General features: G+C 38.1%; 3 protein-coding genes across 4 annotated transcripts; 1 reads left to right on the top strand and 2 right to left on the bottom strand.

The window, feature by feature from the left end:
* The first annotated feature begins 8743 nt into the window (after window positions 1–8743).
* On the top strand, window positions 8744–10352 carry LOC104225377 (endochitinase B). Its single transcript, XM_009777153.2, has 3 exons — window positions 8744–9228; window positions 9501–9654; window positions 9828–10352. Exons 1-3 carry the CDS (start codon window positions 8802–8804, stop codon window positions 10219–10221), a joined length of 975 nt encoding a protein of 324 aa, XP_009775455.1. The 5' UTR covers window positions 8744–8801; the 3' UTR covers window positions 10222–10352.
* Window positions 10353–10438: 86 nt separating this feature from the next.
* Window positions 10439–20430, bottom strand: LOC104225376 (uncharacterized). Of its 2 annotated transcripts, XM_009777152.2 has the most exons (15): window positions 20140–20430; window positions 19877–19988; window positions 19502–19614; window positions 19283–19405; window positions 13514–13734; window positions 13246–13321; window positions 13066–13152; window positions 12208–12288; window positions 12079–12111; window positions 11918–11971; window positions 11787–11828; window positions 11416–11494; window positions 11087–11157; window positions 10814–10914; window positions 10439–10654 (listed from the first exon to the last, which is right to left on the bottom strand). In XM_009777152.2, the coding sequence occupies exons 1-14, from the start codon at window positions 20302–20304 to the stop codon at window positions 10822–10824; spliced, it is 1350 nt and encodes a 449-aa protein (XP_009775454.1). In that variant the 5' UTR covers window positions 20305–20430; the 3' UTR covers window positions 10439–10654; window positions 10814–10821. The 2 variants fall into 2 exon arrangements, 1 of the variants encoding a protein (XP_009775454.1); XR_710578.2 differs by lacking the exons at window positions 10439–10654; window positions 10814–10914; window positions 11087–11157 and having other exon boundaries at window positions 11654–11828.
* Window positions 14317–18496, bottom strand: LOC138884224 (uncharacterized). The gene is made up of 2 exons (XM_070165299.1): window positions 17608–18496; window positions 14317–14985 (listed from the first exon to the last, which is right to left on the bottom strand). Exons 1-2 carry the CDS (start codon window positions 18494–18496, stop codon window positions 14555–14557), a joined length of 1320 nt encoding a protein of 439 aa, XP_070021400.1. The 3' UTR covers window positions 14317–14554.
* Window positions 20431–21080: the final 650 nt, after the last annotated feature.

Below are 21080 nucleotides of genomic sequence, written 5' to 3' on the forward strand. Positions count from 1 at the left end.
CGTTGACCACAGGGATTGATTGTAAAGTAGGCGGTTTCGCCTCCGCATCCCTAACGCGAACGAGATGATAAATGTAACCTTTTGAGATCATTTTCCTTGCCTTAAGATAGGAAATAAACCTACCTTTCGGTGTAGCAATGTTCCCTTTCCATTCAATGACGGGTTCACCCGGAAATTGGAACCTAACCATCTTCGTACGATAGTCAACATTTGCATAGCATGAGGCCAACCAGTCCATTCCCATTATCACATCAAAATCAACCATTTCTAACTCAAATAAATTTGCCGAGGTTTGACGACTACAAATCATCACAGTGCAACCTCTATATACCCTTCTAGCAATCACAGAATCTCCTATCGGAGTAGATACCGCAAGGGGTTTACTTATCAATTCAGGTTCAATGCCAAACTTATTAGCCACAAAGGGTGTAACATATGATAATGTAGATCCCGGATCAATCAGCGCATATACATCATAAGAAAACACAGATATAATACCTGTAACAACATCTGGAGACGACTCGAGATCCTGTCGACCTACTAGAGCATAGGTTCGATTTTGAGCACCACTCGAACTCGGCACTGCACCTCTACCCCTACCACGACCTGTCGACTGCTGAAAACCCCGTGCTGGAGGTCGAACTGATGAGGAAGAACCAGACACAGATCCAGTCGGCTGAGCCATACCATCACCTCCTCTATTAGGACAATCCCGCATCATATGGCCAGGCTGCCCGCACGAATAGCATGCATCAGAACCTCGACGACACAGTCCAAAGTGGGCCTTGCCGCACTGATCACAATGTGGTGTTGGGGGTCTCATCTGACTAGTATCCCTGTGATGTTGCGAGCCAGATGCCCGCGAACTCTGACCTGGACCAGAATAGGATCGATCATATCGAGGCCTCTGAAACTGTGGAGGAGCACTAGCTACAGGTGGCGCCGAACTCCTCGAAAACTGTGGCCTGATGCTGCCTCTGAAGTCATCAGAATACCCTGCAAATCTCTCCCTCTTATGCTGGCCCCTATCCTGCTCCCTAACTGCCCTCTGTTGGCGCTTACGATCCTCTAGGGTCTGGGCATAAGCTTGAATACGGGAAATATCCATGCCCTCCACCAAGGAGGCTATCGTACACTCATTTATCAGATGTGGTCCCAACCCATTCACGAACATATGCACCCTATCACTCATCTCGGCCACCATATGGGGAGCATACCTTGCCAAAGAATCAAACTGCATATTGTACTCTCGCACACTCATATTACCTTGTCTAAGGTTCAAGAACTTATCAGCTCTAGCTCGTCGTATCTCAACTGGCAAGTAGTGACGAAGAAAGGCCTCAGAAAAATTCCTTCCACACAGCTGGAGGAGGGTTCGGACCCCTGGATCTCTCCCAACTATCATACCAGAGAACCGCTAAATCCCGTAGCCGATAAGAAGCCAACTCTACTGCCTCTGTATCACTAACATGCATAACCCGAAGTGTACGATGAACCTGGTCAATAAAAGTCTGTGGGTCCTCCTTGGGGTCTGATCCGGTAAACACTGGAGGGTCTAAATTAATAAAATCACGAACTCTTGTACTAACTGGTTTCTCAGCAGCACCTGTATTCTGCCTCTGAGCCTGAGCAGCTACCAAGCTAGTCAATAACTGCAAAGCACTCCGCATATCCTGGTCTGGAGTGCCAGACGGAGGAACTGGAGGCGCTGGGTGCCTTCTAATATCCTCTGGAGGAGATGGAGTAGATGAGGTATGAGAGGGCATCTCACTTTGAGCCTCACTTTGTCCTGCTCTGACTTGGGGCACCTGACTGGTACCCTCTCCCGCTGCTGTATCAAGCCGTCTACTAATCGTTTGCTTCCTAGTCGAAGGCATCACTGAAAAAAACAAGGTGAATATTAGAGACGAACACTTACGACTCAACTCTACGCACGATCTAGATTCAGGAAGAAGGTAACAACCCTAGATGTCATGTAGCCTCCTGATTATAAATGTGGCGCGCTACACATCCATAATCAAGAATCTACTAGACACGGCTCATAGACAACCCCTAGGACAGACTTGCTCTGATACCAAGTTTGTCACGACCCAAACTGGAGGGCCATGACTAGCACCCGACCACACTTGCCGAGCACCAACGTACATTTCATCTAACCTTCATTATTATCTTTTAGGGCTGACGAGATCAATATAAATGGTAGACCTGGATCATGGACAACCAGCAATAAAATATGACGGCATGAACATACAAAGCAGGGGATGACCAGACAATCAAGAAACTACATATAAGGTATGAGCTACCACGCTACTATGAAAGACTATACAACAAAAACTAGCCGACAAGGCATACCAAACTATACATGAGTCGACACCTGTCTATGAGCCTCTAAAGGAACATAAGTGCTGCAACATAGCCGGAACAGGGCCCCGACATACCCATAATGTCTATAACAAAAATGCATACCAAGACCAAGGCAAGTCCGGAGAAGGGATCTCGCCAATCACCGCTGAACTGGACAGCCTACTGTGGTGGGGGAGCTGCACCTGCCTGTCTATCAGGACCTGCAGCACGACATGCAGCGTCCACAAATAAAAGGACGTCAGTACGAATAAAGTACTGAGTATGTAAGGCAGGGAACCATAAATACGATCAGTAATGTAAGCAAGGATAGAGAATATACAACCTGTAACATCTTAGTACCTCTGAGGGCTACTTACATGAAATGCATGATACATATGTATAAATACTAAACCCTTAAAACATTCGCCTCTGTGGGCATCATCATCATCATATCGTACCCGGCCATAATAGGCTCGGTAAAAAAACGTACCCAGCCATCATAAGGCTCGGTAGAATCGTACCCGGCCACGTGGAGCTCGGTAAAACCCAACTGATTAGTGGTTGCACAATAGGTGCCGTACCCGGCCAACTATAGTGTGGCTCGGTAGAGTAAAATAGATACATATATATAATGCATGCTCGACTCATGGAATCACATTCTAAACCTTTCGGAGTGACGTAAGGTCGGTATCCTCTGTACACGTTATTAGGACTAACTCTTCACTATGAACCTTATAAGAATCAGGAAGTACCAACAACATTGATAACATAAGAATAAGAGAAGCAACATTAACATCAATCGTTCCATAAGAGGGAAAACAATGTAAGTACTGCTAGCTTCTAAGAGTAGAGTATCTTGGAAGCTCGTTCATTACATTATGTACAATCGGAGTCGTGCAAAAGAAAGGAAAGGGATAGCCTCACATACCTTGTATATACTGCCCCAATCTCAAGCTATGCAATTTTCAAAACTCCTTAGTCTACAATAAGAGAAACGATACTATCGTTATCATTTAAGCGTCATAACTATTATGTATCGACCACAACCTATTTTACGATGAAACGGACAGCACCTCCCCTATATATATGACCTCACACCATTCAAAACAGTCACCAAACAGCCCAAACAACATCAATAATAAACATATTGAGCCTCCCAAAATAGTCCACACACAGCCTAATCACTCCATACATACGACGACCACCGTAGTCGTGTCAAACAACCTGGAAATGTTACGAATAACTATCAGCCCATAACCCTACATATATATGGTGTTTCTCCACACCCTTACTCCTCCAAAACTCCACAAGATAGTAGTAAAATACGCAGCCCAACAACAACGCAAAACAGTCCACAAAACAATAACATTACTACCAAGCCTTTCGATATATATCTCACAAGTTCTAGCTTCAATGGCTTAGCCGCAACTTGGATAATCTTAAATACATATAGAGTAAGAGGTTCCTTACCTTTATACAGAAAGAACAACTCCAATTTGACCTTAAATTTCCATGAAATATCCCTCCAATGCTGCCACAACAACAAAAAAGCGAAACTAGCGATCAATTAGTGTTTTTCGGCACTAGAATCACTTTAGAAGGCTTGAAATCACCTAGGATTGATATTAAGAACATGAGGGAGTATTTACAGAACATAAACCCTTTAAAACAACCTCCCACACGAGCTGGAACGACACAAAAATGAGCAACAACAAGAAGAACAAGAGACTTACTAGCGCCACGGAATTCCCGACACTTGATTTGTGTTGTTTGCCCCTTTTTTGGGTCTTGAATCTTGAGAGAACCTTGAGAGGATGTTCCTAGGGTTCTAAGGTCTGAAAATAGTGAGAAGAAATGACTTAAAACGGGTTGGAGGCATCCTATATAGGTCCAAACATCTTAAACCGCCTTAGTGGGCCCCATAGAGAGGTGCTTGGCGCAGTCTCGCGAAAACGCGAATATCTATCTACTCCGAGATCGTATCGATGAACGGTTTAATGATTTGGAAACTAGACTCATAGATATTTAATTTGGTTGGTAGATCACCCCGTAATTCCTTGTAAATTATGAGAAAAGATTAGAAACATTTGACCTAATGTTTAAGTAAAATTATGAACCTAAGTTGCGACAACTTTTGTCGACTTTTGTTTCATAACTCGTTTGACTTCAAGACTTATGATACGGATATTATATGATTAAAATACCTTAATAAATGAACTCTTGAGTGTATTAAGCACCGCTAGATTACTTGAAAATACGAGTTACAACATCCTTGATTCATTTAACTTCTAATACTTGTTAATCACCCTTATACACTCTTGTATCACTTAAGACCAATAGGATTGACTTCTTATCATCTCAAAGATAATTTCTTCTTGGATTTATGTTAACTAATATATGGCATGAACTAACACATGTGGATATGGGTTGTAACAGAAAGTGTGCGTCTCCGGTCGCCACCGCTCTATCAAGGCCGTGATCAGAGACCAGTCGAGCTGCAGCCGCCCAATCTGAAAAATCCTATAGAAGCCCGTATCCTGCAGGCGTTGGACTACACGGGGTGGAAATCTCTGCCCCTCGTAAAGTCCCACAAGTCGTCCACTCTCCTGGCGCGGAGAGTCTGGTCCAGTAGCTCTCTCTCCCATACGTAGGCGGACCTATGATTGCCCTGTAACACTAATAGCTCATCGGAGAAAGGTCCAGGATGCACAGGCGACACGTCTATGTCGTCTACTATAAATTAAACAATATTAATTGTGTGTTTGTTTTATAAATAATTAATATTTAATTATTTAATTTGACAGAGTATATATCTATGGGTTCCAGACTTGATATTTGAGGCCCAGTGGCACCAAGCTATCCTGAATTCTTATGTGTGTCAATTTTAATTTTTTTCATAATTTTGTGTGTTTGTTTTATAAATTAAATACTTAATTTTTAATTGGACAACGTATATATCTATGAGTTCCAGACTCGATATTTGAGGCCCAGTAGCACCAAGCTTTCCTGAATTCTTATGTGTATCAATTTCAATATTTTTATAATTTTGTGTGTTTGTTTTGAAAATTAAATAATTAATCTTTAATTGGATAGCGTATATATCTATGGGTTCCAGGCTCAATATTTGAGGCCCAGTAGCACCAAGCTTTCTTGAATTCTTACGTGTGTCAATTTCAATATTTTATAATTTTGTACGTTTGTTTTATAATTAATTATTTAATTTGACAGAGTATATACCTATGGGTTCCAGGCTCGATATTTGAGGTCCAGTAGCACCAAGCTATCCTAAATTCTTATATGTGTCAATTTTAATATTTTTCATAATTTTGTGTGTTTGTTTTACAAATTAAATAATTAATTTTGTAAATTATAATTGGACAAAGTTTGTGTTTGATCTATCAATATAGTAGATACTTAAACTACAGGGATTCTACGCTAAAAGGCTCTACATTTTACTATGCTAAAAAACTCTATATTTTACTACGCTAAAAGGGCACTAGTCTTTAAGCAAATAAATAATCTAAACTAAATAAAAATAACAAATATATTTTAATAACATAACATTCACGAAATTTATATAAAACAGTAAAAGAAATTTATGAACATTTTTATTAACAAAAAAATTATTTCTCAACTTTTAACTATTTTTTAAAACACTAATATCTTAATCCGGATAAAAATAACATACTAGTTTAATCGCAAACAAAACACAAAACAACATGGAAACACATTCAAGACAACTAATATGCATTATTATATGAGTTTCGACATAAACTAAATCGGAATACCTCGATTTATGCTTTTAGAAAAGTCAAAAAATTAAAATTTTGAGCCCGAAACGAAGAAACCACAACAATAGAAGGATTGGGTTGGATGCGGGACCTACAATCTTATCTTTTTGTGTGACGGGTGGGGTCCACTCGAATTTTTGAGAAGGGGTGGGGGGGGGACCGCTGGTTCTGTTTTTCAAAAAATGGGGGAAGGGGCCTGTTTCTGTCGTTGGGCAAAAAGAAGGGGTTTTTAGTTAGAAGGTATAGCGCAGTATTACACCGCGCTATATATAACGTGGTATTACTCCGTGCTATATATAATGCGGTATTACTTCGCGCTATTTATAACGCGGTATTACACCGCGCTATACCTTAACAGTACAAATACCGTTAAAGTACAATGTGCTATAATACCGAGTTATATGTAGAAAAGTATCTTTTTTTAGGCAATAAAAACGTATTTTGAGTCCAAAATGTTGGCATTTAGGTTTCGGACTCTACATTTCTACATATTTTTAATTTTTAATTATGAAAATTACTCCTATACTAAATTGTGTAGTTTTTATCGAATATGTAAATTTATTTGAATTTTTTTCAAAATCACAGTCCAAATTTAATCATCACATTCTAATTAAATTCAGCTATCTTTTTAGTGCATAGGAAACATTATCAGTGGAAATATTATATTATATCCATGTTATATTGATACTTTCAGAAGACGCACTTAACTAACCCAAGAAACACCTGGCGTAACTCGACTGTGCTTTTTTGCCAAAACCAAAAAACTAGGCATTAAGCTCTCATTTGGACATAGATTTTCGCTATTTTTAAAATAAAATTAAAAACATTTATTTTTTCATGAAATTTGTTTTGAAGTTCTAAAAACTAGCTTGGGCCAGTTTTTGGGTGAAGTTTTTTCTTCCACTCACAAAACTTTAATTTTTTTCCAAGTAAAATGCATGTTCAAACATAAATTCAAATTCCAAAAACTATTTTTCAACATAATTTAAAAACTTTTTTTCAAGTTCTAACTAAATTTATATCCAAACACTAACTAAGTGGGCGTTTGGATATAAAAATTGTAAAATTCCAAAAAAAAAAGTGAAAAATATTTTCAAGTGAAAATGATATTTGAAAATTAGATTTGTGTTTGGATATGAATATGATTTTGGGTTGTTTTTGAAGTTTTGTGAGTAATCTGAATGAAAATTTTGAAAAATAGCTTTTTGGAGTTTTTCAAAATTTCAAAAAATTCCAAAATACATCTTCAAATGAAAATTGAAAATTTTATGAACAAACGTTGATTTCGAAAAAAATGAATTTTTTTTTGAAAAAAGGGAAAAAATTTCTTATGTCCAAACGAGCCCCAAGTCTCCGGTCCAAGTATTGTAAAATACATGTCGAGAAAAGTCGTAAAAATAGCACGGTATAGCCAGTTTTCGGATTGGTCATTCAAAAATAGCCGGCGTTTACGAAGTCAATGAAAAATAACCACTATTTTGCTGCAACAGAGACCGGTCCAACATAATATACTGGAGTTCGGTGCACCTGTGTATGAGCTCCAGCATATTATGCTGGACCGGTATACTTTGCTGACTCCAGTATAATATACTGGAGACTGGAGCACCGGTGCTCCAAACTCCAGTATATTATACTGGACAATTATACTTGCTGGAACTCCAGTATATTATGCTGGAGTTCTAGTGTACTTATGTTGGAACTCCATCATATTATGCTAGAGTTCCAGCATACTTATCTTGGAACTCCAGTATAATATGCTGGAGTTCAAACATACTTATGCTGGAACTCCAGTATAATATACTGACGTATTTTTCAAGTTTTGAACAGTGTTTTTGCTCAAATTTATCTTTACATAAAAAGTGACTAAATTTCGATTATTTTTGAAATTGGGCTAATTTTAAACGATCAATTATAAATCTTGCTATTTTTGAATTTCTCCCGAAAAATTTCTGGGATGAAGCTAAAAGCCGCCAGTCCACTAAGAAAAATATAAAAAGTTAAATAAAAATCTAAGAGCCGCCATTTAATATATGTAACCTGTCAGCGTAATGTACTGAATTAATTTTCTTGATAAGTAAGACAGGACTCTGAGATTGCGTGCTTTGGTTATTCAACATTTGATTTGGTCAGAAAGTCAGTCCCCTCAACAACTAAAATACTCTCTTCGTTTACTGTACTAAAAATATTTTTTTATTTTTATTTTTACTTGTTCGTTACTCCCTCCGTTTCATATTAAATAAGATACCGACACATTTTTTAATTTGAAAATAATTCAACTTTAAACTTTTTTATTTTATATTTACCCTTAATGAAAAGCTTTTATAGTCACACAAATGTCATGGCCCCACAAACTTTTTACCCCTTAATCTTTTAAGACCACAAATTTCAAAAGTCTTTTTTTTTTCTTAAACTCCGTGTCGAGTCAAACTAACTCGTATTAATCTAATATGAAACTGAGGGAATATATTGAATCATTCGCCAAATCATTTCCTAAATTTTTTGAAAATACTACATTATGGATAAAATTATAAAATTACTACATTTTTGTTAAAGGAATACAAAGTGACAATAAAAAAATGAGCGAAGGAGTAGACATTAAGCCATGTCTCCATCATCTTCCTTACCAATAAATACCTTGCACTTCGCCACTTTACTACTACATCAAAAATGAGGCTTAGAGAATTCACAGCTCTTTCTTCTCTACTCTTTTCTCTCCTACTCCTCTCTGCCTCGGCAGAACAATGTGGTTCGCAGGCGGGAGGTGCGCGTTGTGCCTCGGGTCTCTGCTGCAGCAAATTTGGTTGGTGTGGTAACACCAATGACTATTGTGGCCCTGGCAATTGCCAGAGCCAGTGCCCTGGTGGTCCCACACCACCCGGTGGTGGGGATCTCGGCAGTATCATCTCAAGTTCCATGTTTGATCAGATGCTTAAGCATCGCAACGATAATGCATGCCAAGGAAAGGGATTCTACAGTTACAATGCCTTTATCAATGCTGCTAGGTCTTTTCCTGGCTTTGGTACTAGTGGTGATACCACTGCCCGTAAAAGAGAAATCGCGGCTTTCTTCGCCCAAACCTCCCATGAAACTACAGGTATGCCTAGTTATGTTGAACTGTATGACCGTCTAGTTCAAAAGTTTAATCTATTAGAGAGCATATTTTTATTTAATTATACTGGTCAATTCTAATTTCATGAGACAAACACATAGTAATTTCTTTTATGATTCCTGGCGCGGAGACTTGAATTCAGGACCTCTATCGCTCATCACCATAGTATCTAATTTTGAGATATCACAATGCTTCTTAAATTTCGAAGTTTTTCATAAGTTGATGCATTCAATAATTGAACATGTAACTGTTGACAGGAGGATGGGCAACAGCACCAGATGGTCCATACGCGTGGGGTTACTGCTGGCTTAGAGAACAAGGTAGCCCCGGCGACTACTGTACATCAAGTGGTCAGTGGCCTTGTGCTCCTGGTCGGAAATATTTCGGACGAGGCCCCATCCAAATTTCACAGTAAGCAACTCCCTCTTACCATAATTTTAGCATATAGTCATTGCCCTACGCTAAAATAGCTAAAATGGTTCAGAACTTGCCATCGAAATCATAACTCATCTTAGTTATTAGCTTCACAATTCAATCTCTAGCTCTGCACCTGCTAATTACGTGTACTTTTTACATAAATACAGCAACTACAACTACGGACCTTGTGGAAGAGCCATAGGAGTGGACCTCCTAAACAATCCTGATTTAGTGGCCACAGATCCAGTAATCTCATTCAAGTCAGCTCTCTGGTTTTGGATGACTCCTCAATCACCAAAACCTTCTTGCCACGATGTCATCATTGGAAGATGGCAACCATCGTCTGCTGACCGCGCAGCCAATCGTCTCCCTGGATTTGGTGTCATCACGAACATCATCAATGGTGGCTTGGAATGTGGTCGTGGCACTGACTCAAGGGTCCAGGATCGCATTGGGTTTTACAGGAGGTATTGCAGTATTCTTGGTGTTAGTCCTGGTGACAATCTTGATTGCGGAAACCAGAGGTCTTTTGGAAACGGACTTTTAGTCGATACTATGTAATTTTATGGTCTGTTTTGTTGAATCCCTTTGCGACGCAGGGACCAGGGGCTATGAATAAAGTTAATGTGTGAATTGTGATCTATGGGATCGCGACTATAATCGTTTATAATAAACAAAGACTTTGTCCACAATAGATGTGTTAATGAGCATTACAGTAGATGGTGTAATTCCGAACCAGATAAATAAATAACCACCAGACACCAGTGATATTTCATTATTTAGAAAACTGAGATCTTTATTTGAGTGAATGAAAATCCTCCTAATAGATACATAGACATATAATCCCACATAGGGGGTCTGGAGAGGGTAGTTTGTACGCAGATCTTACCCGAACCTTGTGGAGATAGAGAAGTTATTTCCAAGAGACCCTTGACTCGGGAAAGCATAAGCACCACATGAAAAGAAAAACAAGAAGGAACAACACCGATAAGACCTGTAAAAGCGGCATAAATAACAAGATAGTAAGATGACCAAAATGCAAGAAACGACAGGTAGTCATAGAAACCTAATATCATCAGACTGTCGATATAAACAATCTATGACTACCTAACCTACTACATAGACATACTAATCAGTCAAAACAAATTCGAACCTCAAAATTTAAGCATCCGAGCTGCAGCCACCGTCTCTGTTTTTGAGTCTTGAATTATGGGGACCAAACTGTATCATCATACTAGGGATAAAAGCTATCAACTGCACAAGATATAAATGGAAAATAATTATTAAGGTTGCGCAATTACTTCTAGGAAAACGAAAAGGAACAGAAAAAAGAAAAAGAAGAAGGTAGATATATCATGTATGTTATTCCAAAGATAGTAACTTTTTAATTTCGTCTGTATATCATATTCTTTAGTATAGTGCTTACCCAAGCAAGGCCGACGCAGAACAAGTTGAATCCCGGATAATTGAAGGGAGCCCTCTCTGATAAAAATAAATCTACAGGGAAAGAAAATACAGTTAATTAATTTGACATCAGCCAAACTGCAAATACAACAGATTCAGTGTGATTAGTAATACAGCTGATTGCGGCACACAAAATTTAAAGGGGTCACAACTCACAAGTAAATAGATTAATTTCTGTTTATGTCACATAACCTGCTCCTTGTATGACTTGTTCTAGCTTGTTAAAAGAGATGCAGGTTTATTTGATAATAATTAAGATACAAAACTTTGATATTTAAAGTTTCAACTTACTTGTTAGAGGAGTATATATTAATGGAGAAAGAATATTTCCGAATGAGCTTATGCCTGCAATGCACCCTTGAGCAATTCCCTGTTATGTCAACAGTGATAGATGGCACTCTTTAGAAAATACTGATCCAACACACAAGTGAAAATTAAGGTAAACGAAAACGACAATCCGATGCACAAAATATCCTGCGTTCACGGGAAAGGGCCGTACCCCAAGAGTGTGTGATGTAAACAATCTAACCTGATGCAAGCATAAATGGCTAATTCCACGGCTTGAAGTATCAAAAGTTCAACTATACCGTTGTGCCAAGACTCCCCTTCTAAGGTAAACGATCATAATAAATGCATTGTTATTAGAAATATCAAAAGTTCACCTGTTCATTTGGCCCAACTTGTTTTGAAACAATGCTTTGTAACTACAATTTATAAACACTTTGTCAGATCTAATAATCAATACAACTTATAATAAGCGTTTCATATTCTGGAAGTAACAACGAAAACTCACAGCCGGTCTGGTTAGGAAGGCAATGATAGGCAACAAATTAGCAACATAAGGAACCTGAGACCATGAAATGTGGGAAAATAAAAACATAAATGTCTTGACATTTGAAATGTACTAAACAGAAATCAAACAATGTGTTTGTCCGTTCAGAAGCTCGAGCTTACCCAGACTGCCCATGCAATGCTATCAATTAGCATCTGTAGAACAATAAAAACTAACTCAATACATTATTATTAGTGCGCACGCGTTACACAGATGTAATTGAAATTAGATAAATTCCAAGAAGCACATACGTTTATGAATCCAGCAATGAGGGCTAAGGAGAGAATTGCCTCCTCTCCGATAATCGGAGCCAACCGAGGCATCAAGAATAACTGCATCAAAATTTAACAAGAGGTAACACACAATATTTGGAAAATAAGGGTTAATTTGCACTGAACTTTATCCACTATAATAGCAAATTACAAAACTTTATTTGTCACATTAAAGAAATAACTAATTTTTTTCCATTATAACGGTAATCCACTAAGCTTTTCTCACAACAACTATTTTTGTCATTTTAAAGTAACTAAACTCTACCCATATTTAGAATAGTAAGTCACTAAATTATCCACTATAACAACAAGACCTATTACTTGTGGTGACTTAAAATTATATTGGATAAAGTTATGTTACTTTTATAGTAGGTAAAGCTCCTTTCATTTAATATTACACAAAAATATTTAGTGATCACTTTACAGTTATATTCAGTAAAGTTCTGTTACTTTAAGATGTCAAAAAGTAGTTTTATGACTTTATTGTTATAGTGAATAATAAAATTTAGTGAAAATATGTGAAATTAAGTCCAAAAATATCTTAGAGATTTCACACAACCCATAATGTTAGTAGAGACATGTGGGGCAAAATGTACTGGCGGAGCCAAATTTTCATTAAGGAGTGTTAAAATATAAAGAAGTAAACACATGAAGAAGTCAAGAAAAGTCATAATAAAAAATATTATCGACCTACTATACACAGTGTAAGTTTCTGGAAGGGTATGAGCTGACACCCCTTGGGATAAGGTGGCTCCGCCACTCAATGTACCACTTCTCCCAGCTATAATAATTGTGTTATGTACTATGAAAAGACAACTTATATACTTGAAAACGAACCTGGCCAATTGCTGCTCCACTGTAGCCAATAAGGATTAAAACAGCAAAGTTATCTTTGTTGTATTGAAGTCGAGCCTTTAAGAAATACTACAAGATATACAGTGGAAAAATAAAACTTCAAAAGTTATGAGATCATCATTTTATGTGCAATGACACTTCAGGGAGCTATAGAATGTGTACCAAAAATGGAGTTTGTTGTCCACCCTCCCCAAGACCGTTCAAGAAAGCAATGACTGTTGCTAGAGAAAGAGTTACGCTGCCACAAAAATTAAAAGGATGATGATTAGAACTTGTAATTAATATTTGCTTTCACGGGGTTATACTCTAATTTGCTCGAACTCTACAAAAATGTTGCCACATGTTTGATGTCAAATAACAGTAGTCTAATTAATTAGCCATGTATTTGACGTCAAATTATTCAACCAAATGATAATATACAATATCTTACCTGCTCCTGAGCAAGCAAAAAATATCCTTGAGTGGTAGGACTTTCTTAAAGCTCTGTGGTACTATTTTTGATGAGTCATTACTTCCAGATTGAGAGCATTCTGCACTGCTCTCCCCTAATATGGGTTGATTTAGAGCATCATCACTCCGAAAATGGTTGCTTGTCTCCTCTAGAAATATTCTCATGTATATTGCTGCAACCATTGAAGAAATAGCTGCCACCTTCATTATAGAAAAAAAATACAAACTAAGAAAAAAAATTACGTGTTTATAGAGGCGGAGCCGGGATTTGAAATTGAGCTCTGAATTTGTCACAAAACTCATAGCTTGTCTTAGTTATTGGTTCGCAATTAAATATTCATTTCTTCTATTCCTATGATTGTTCAGTGATGGGTTTTCTCCTTTTAGGATTAGATTTCTATCCCGTGTTGTGCTAAGCTCATTTCTCTTAAAAGGTCTTACCTTTTGTACTTAAGATATTGCATACCCTGCAAGTCATTCATTATCCACACATGTCATACATCTTTCATATAGGATGATCTTAGAAAGCACCTAAGTGTTGGACATTTGCATGATACAGGTAAACCAATCGCTCTAGGTTAAAAACCAAACGACTTTCTCAAACTAATACTGCAGATCGACATCGGGGGTGGCTGTGACGCTTCCTGTTGAGTACACAATTCAGACTTGAAGTTCGTTTACACAGTATGAGAAAGACAATTATAAAGAATGGGACTAAGCAACTTTTTTAGATTTCATTCTTTAATATAACATCAACATAACAATAACATTATAAAGCAAACTCTTGTACTTATCTCTATTCCCTACACAATACAAACTCTTGAAACTTATCTCTATCACCCTCCCTCAATCTGAAGGGAAGGGACGTACATGAAGATTGAAATCTAATTGAGCAAATCTAGATGATGAAAGAACCTTTGTAAATAAATCAGCTAATTGACAAGAAGTGTGCACATGAGATACTAAAAGATCTCCTTGAGCCATCTTTTCCCGAATAAAGTGATAGTCTAGTGCAACATGCTTAGTTTTGAGAATGAAATACTGGATTATGAGCAAGGTGGATTGCACCAATGTTGTCACATTTGGCCATAATTGGAGATGCAAGGAAGACACCAAGATCACGCAAAAGATATTGCCACCATGTCGCTTCTGCAGCGGCAACGGCAAGAGCCCGATATTCTGCTTCTATGCTTGATCGAGCTACAGTTGGCTGCTTCTTGGCAGCCCAAAAAATCAAATTGTCTCCAAGGAAAATACAAAACCCTGTTGTCGACCGTCTAGTAGCAGTACATCCAGCCCAATCTGAGTCGGAGTAAATGGTTAGCACAGGAGATGATTTGCGATGAAGTTGTAATCCTAAGTGACTCGTCCCTTTCAAGTATCGATAAATGCGTTTAACAGCTTGTAAATGGCTTTGACGAGGCTGATGAAGAAATTGTGAGGCCAAATTCACTGCAAAATGAATATCGGGTCTGGTGAATGCAAGATATTAAAGACAACCTACCATTTGTCGATAGATAGATGGATCAGAGAGTAGAGAAGAAGAAGTTGAATTCCAATCTTGTTTGCTATGTAATGGAGTTGAAACATGCTTAGAGTTAGGCAAATCAAACCGAAGGAGGATATCATTAATATATTTCCGCTGCAGCAAGAGAATACCATCAGAATTGGAGACTAATTCCATTCCAAGAAAATAATGTAAAGGACCTAAGTCCTTCATTGAGATTTCAGATCTCATAGAAAAAATGAATTAATCGATGAGTTAGAAGAACCAAATACAGCTATGTCATCCACGTAGATAAGCAGAATCATTATTGCATCATTGGACTTGAAGACAAACATGCTATGGTCAGCAAAAGATTGTTTAAACCCAATGTCAAGCAAGTAAGTCGCAAGGCGCTTAAACCAAGCCCTCGGCGACTGTTTGAGGCCATACAAAGCGTGATTAAGCTTGCACACGTGATGAGAAAAATTCGGGTGCTCAAAGCCCTTAGGTTGGTGCATGTACACATCTTCATCCAACTCACCATGTAGAAAGGCATTAGACACATCAAGTTGATGCATACACCAATTATTTTGTAATGCCAAGGAAATAACCAAGCGCATTGTACTAAGCTTGATCACATGAGCAAAGGTTTGAGTATAATCCAACCCTGGTTGTTGTGAAAAACCTTGAGCAATGAGGTGCGCCTTAAACCTATCCACAGAGCCATCGGGTTTATATTTAATACGAAATATCCATTTACTACCAACAATATTTGCCTGGGGAGGAGGAGGGACCAAAGTCCATGTGTGATTTTGAAGAAGGGCTGTGTACTCTATCACTCATTGCACGCTGCCAGTATGTGCGTTTAATTGCTTGAGCAAATGTGTGAGGTTCTGTCAAAGAAGATGTTGTAGAGGCAGCTAAAGAGGGGAGAATATGAGGCTTAAGAGAGCTAGTCAAAGATCGTGTAATCATGTGATAAGGACGGTTAGAATTAGCAAGAATTGAAGTTGTTGGTTGTGAAGAAGAGGTAGGAGACAGGCTGGACTCATGACTAGAATTTTGAACTTGTGATGGGGTAGAATTAATGTTGGAATCTTGTGGCAGATTAGATGGAGATAAGGATAGAGAGGACAGTGATATTTGCATATCACTTGAAGATTGAGATGAAGCTGGGGAGTTTGAGCTATTTACGGGATCTTGGGACAAACTTTGAGATGAAACTAGAGAGTTGTTGGGGATAATAGTTGTTGTAGTTTGAGATAGAGTTGTAGGATTATTATGACTTGTGTGGGCAGCACGGGAAAGAGTTGGAGGAGCATAGGAGATATGGGAATTAGTTGTAAAATCTGTTGAAGATGATAATGTAGAAGGAGATCGAAAGTCAAACACATTTGAGAGAAGTTGAGAAGAAGTAGAAAACATAGAAGGATATGGAAAAACTGATTCTACAAATGTTACGTGCCGAGAGATTATAATCCGATTTGTACATGGATTCAAGCATTTGAATCCTTTATGAATTGGGGATAAACCAAGAAATAAACAAGGCACAGCACATGGGTGAAACTTAGTAACATGATTATGTGCTACAAATGGGTAACACAAACAACCAAACACACAGAGTGAATGTAGGAGGACGACCAAATAATTTTTCGTAAGGCGGAAAAAAAATTTAGAACTGGCAGAGGGGTAAGATTAAGAAGATGGACAACATGTAAGGATGCATCTGCCCAAAAATTGAATGGTATTTTGGCTTGAAATAAGAGGCAACGAATAGCATTATTTATGTGCCTATGCTTTCTTTCGGCTCTACCATTTTGAGCTGATGTATAGGGACAGGAAACACGATGAAGAATCCCTTTTTCTTTAAGAAAAGAATTGAAGAGGACATTGTCATATTCTTTTCCACCATCAGATTGGAAATAAGAAATTGACGAGTGAAAGACATTAGAAATCATTGTGTAGAATTCCTTAAACTTATCTAATGCTTCAGATTTTTGTCGCATCAAATAAATCCAAGAAAATTTGGTAAAATCATCAAGGAACAAAAATATAATAATGAAAACCAGAATTAGATGACACTGCTGCTTGCCATACATCAGAATGAATTAATTGAAAATGAGCACTTGTTTTATTAATTGATAGAGGAAAAGATAAACGACTTTGTTTGCCCAAATGACAAACATTACAAGAATTATTAGCAAATGATGATGAACAACTAATAAGTTTCCTATGAGCTGAGGCACCAAGGGAACGCTGTCCAGGATGTCCTAGGCGTTGATACCAAACTGAAGGAGATGAGGTGCTTCCAAACAAACTGAGGATGGAAGTACGCAGTGATTGAACCAAAAGAGGATAGAGGGAGCCAACGTTATCACATTGGAGTAAGACTTGCTTGGTCGTCATATCCTTGACAAAGAAAGTAGAGTTAGTGAATTATATGTAATAATTATTATCCGCACAAAGACGCTGAATAGATAGAAGATTCTTTTTGAGAGCAGGAACATATAGAACATTATTAAGAACTAAAGATTTTGATGTTGTAGGAATAGAAGAAAAACCAATGGAGACTATAGGAAGGAGATTACCGTTGCCCACCATGACTTTTGTTGAGCCAATGTAAGGGGAAGAAGAAGAAAGAAGTGAAGCATCACTGGTCATATGTGCGGAAGCCCCAGAGTCAGGATACCAAACTGTAGGTTGAACTTCTTCATGGCTCATGGCAGCGACAGACTTCGGAATAGAATTGGAGACATAGGAGTGATTGAACCTATTTTTGCACTCCAATGCAGTGTGATTATAATGAAAGCAAATTTGACATTGCTTTGCAGGATTATGAGTAAATGGAGAATGACCCAAAATTCCATCAGAAGGTTGAAAAATATGACTTGGAGGTTGAAATGCATGCCATTGAGGAGAAAACGATCGAGAAGGATTTCCACGTCCTCTTCCATTAGAATGCCTACCATTTTTACCACGACCACGTCCATGTTGTTGCCCCCTGTTGAATTGATTACCACTGTTAGGTTGTCCTTGAGTAGTAGTAACTAAAGCAGTGGTTTGTGCACACAAATCTTCTATAGGGGTGTTCTTGATATGTGCCTCTTCCGTAAGCAACAATGATCTTAAGGAAATAAAGGAAGGTAGATTGCCACTAGCGTTGAGGCCAGACATAAATGTACGATAAAACGAAGGAAGGCCTTGCAAGACTTGAGTCACAAGATCATCCTCAGTAATGATCTTGCCTATAGCCCTAAGGGAGCAAGCCATAGAGTGGAGTTGTTGTAAGTAATCTTCCATTGAGAGAGACCCTTTCTTGAAATTTTGAAACATAGATTTTAGGTGAATAGCCGAGGAGGACACTTGGTCAAGATACAAGGATGCCAAAGTATCCCAAGCATCCTTAGATGTTTCACAAGAAAAATTGAGAAGAGTATCAAGGACGTGTGGAGAAAGGGTTGCATTAATCCAACTCATTGTAATGTATCACACTGAGTCCATAGCTTGAATTCAGGATGATCAACTGAAGGACATGGAATAGAGCTATCAATAATGGAAAGAAGATTGTGACTCTTTAACACAGTAAGAAAAACTTTCTTCCATGTTAAGTAGTTCAAATAGGTTAACTCAATGGGAACAAATCCTTTGATGTTTGAAACGGTTGGGGGAGGAAGTGGAAGGCCAAGGGACGATTGAGTTGAGGAGGAAGTAATAGTTTCAGAATCCATGGTTGATCGAGTGGCTTTGATAGCATGATGAAGTAAAGAGTTAGATGAGAAAATTTAGTTTGAAGAATAGGCCAACTTGTGTCTAGCTTCTCATTACACATATTTATACAAATACAAATACCAAGTTCCCTATACAGTACAAACTCTTGTACTTATCTCTATTCCCTACACAATACAAACTCTTGAAACTTATCTCTATCAATTAAATAAATTTCTCAATACAAATACGATGTTTAAGCAAAAGTGACTGGATTCGGCTAAACTCGCACCTAATAGGCTAGCTCCACCTTTGATTATTTCAAGAAGAATTATGCGACTTTTATTTTTTACTTTAAATTTCTCATTTTATCTTTTAACATCATGCTAGAGGATAGGAAACATAAAATTGGCACCTAAAAAATCTTTCTTTCTTTAATTTTGTGTCTTATTAAACACCTTATACAAAATGAAAGAAAGAGGATAAATAAAGTTAAAAGAAAAGGCTACTCTATAAATTGCAAAGGTGAGGGGAAAAAAACCGCGGGGGGCTACTTACCAGAAAGATGTGAGCAGTGGAGAGGAAGCGAGCAGCCATAGTACCAAAAAGATATGCAGCTGAGCCTATGCCGGCAACAGCTCCAATTGCAGAAACACGTTTTTCTTCTGATATGCTAGCTGCCTAGAAAATCCCGTATTAGAAAATTAAAAGGAAAAGGAAGTTGTTGTACTACATTACATTATGATTTTGAAAAGTTAAATAATAGTAACAAATTACCGCATAAGCAATGGAAAGGCACTCAATTCCATTGTCACTGACCATGCCAGTGAAGGTCTTTATCGCATAGTAAGCATAGAAATAGTTTGTTGACCTTCCAATTGCCAATATTACTGCAAAAAGTTTTCTTTAATTATCACTTTAGAGCCATCGGACAGGACTGAACAACTCGATGTACAAAGCATTCCGTGTTTATGCAGGTTCACGAAAGAGCCGCATCCCAAGTGAAAATGATAAAAGCAGCCTACAATGATGCAAGCATTAGTGGGGCTGATTCTACGATTAGAACCCGTGACCTTTAGGTAACATGGAGATAGCTTGACTGTTGCTTGAAGGCTTCCCCTTTTGAGTGACCCGAAGACAATCATTAATTACCTGACGGAACAATGGCGGCAGCCACCGGGACTGTGAGCAACGCTTTCCTTCCATATATATCTGATAAATGTCCCAGCAATGGCAACATCAGCATTGATCCCAGTCCTAAGATCTGAAATCAGTAGAATCACTCTAATCAGACAATGCATGCCTAGTGTTTGTCGAAATGACTAAATAAGCGAATAGGTTCTAGAATTGATTTTTGCGGCAGTATAATTGTGTAAAACGAATGGAGGAGAAAAGATAGAGGTAGTGGTACAGACAGCCTGCTGGAAACCGGAAAGATAAATGGCAAGAGAGCATTCGTCTTGAGCAGGGCAGAGTGCGCCAACGGTGATATCAGTTATAGCAGGAGGGATCACATTCAGCGCAAAATTTGCTAGAAACACTGTCACAAACAGGTGCTTCAAGTCGGCCAATTTATCCATTTGATTGTTCCTGTTGGATTGAGAAGACTAATTGGAGGTGTGAAGAAAGAAAGAAACGAAAGCAGACAACAAGTTCTGCTTTCCTTTGAAAACGAAGAAATTCGAAACCAGTTGCATTATAAATTGGTAGGCCATGCTTTCAAAAGTAGTATATAGAACATGCACGTGATAAAAAATGGGGAATGCTACTAGTATCGTAGCACAAGCAGCCAAACGTCTTAAACAAATAAGTCGGCAGCCCCTTAAACTTGTATCTGCTTTTCACTTTACCACTTATTTTTTAGTTCGTTCAATATAGCCACTTCTTTTTTTTCTTTTTCTTTTTTTTTTTGCTTAAAGAGAGATGTTATATATGTGTATGCGGTAAAATCGGAGGGTCCAATTTTTCGTTATTGCGATGCCTCGTAAGCACGTTTCACAGGTTCGAGACTATGGTCGAGGTTCACCCCCGAGGGCTATCGACGCTCGACATCGGGGTAGTGCGGACCAGCGGCTATGATGAAAAAGTGGGGAGTTCCCTAGGCGCATAACTAGAGCTGACAAAGTCTAGTGAGCTAAGTTCAGACCCGAATCATGGCATCAACTAGTTGTCCTATCTCCATAGCTTTATAATAAATGTATTTGTACTATGTTGAGGTTCCCCCTCATATATAAAAGGGATCCTTGTCATTTTACAGAGGACCTGTTGCTCAATACTAAATACACAAGAACATTCTCTTTGCTCTCTAACATATTCTCTTGATCTCATTGCTTCCATTTATTGCTTACATTTATTG

Source organism: Nicotiana sylvestris, chromosome 12 (assembly GCF_000393655.2).
Source record: "Nicotiana sylvestris chromosome 12, ASM39365v2, whole genome shotgun sequence".
NCBI classification, from domain to species: Eukaryota; Viridiplantae; Streptophyta; class Magnoliopsida; order Solanales; family Solanaceae; genus Nicotiana; species Nicotiana sylvestris.

Coding starts and splice junctions, on each gene's coding strand:
- LOC104225377 (XM_009777153.2), top strand. CDS start 8,802: ATGAGGCTTAGAGAATTCACAGCTCTTTCTTCTCTACTCTTTTCTCTC. Junction 9,229..9,500: donor AACCTCCCATGAAACTACAG/GTATGCCTAGTT, acceptor AACTGTTGACAG/GAGGATGGGCAACAGCACCA. Junction 9,655..9,827: donor GGCCCCATCCAAATTTCACA/GTAAGCAACTCC, acceptor ACATAAATACAG/CAACTACAACTACGGACCTT.
- LOC138884224 (XM_070165299.1), bottom strand. CDS start 18,496: ATGAGTTGGATTAATGCAACCCTTTCTCCACACGTCCTTGATACTCTT. Junction 14,986..17,607: donor AAAAGTCATGGTGGGCAACG/GTAATCTCCTTC, acceptor TTCATTTTGCAG/TGAATTTGGCCTCACAATTT.
- LOC104225376 (XM_009777152.2), bottom strand. CDS start 20,304: ATGGATAAATTGGCCGACTTGAAGCACCTGTTTGTGACAGTGTTTCTA. Junction 11,972..12,078: donor GCATTGCATGGGCAGTCTGG/GTAAGCTCGAGC, acceptor TCATGGTCTCAG/GTTCCTTATGTTGCTAATTT. Junction 10,915..11,086: donor TCTGCGTCGGCCTTGCTTGG/GTAAGCACTATA, acceptor TATCTTGTGCAG/TTGATAGCTTTTATCCCTAG.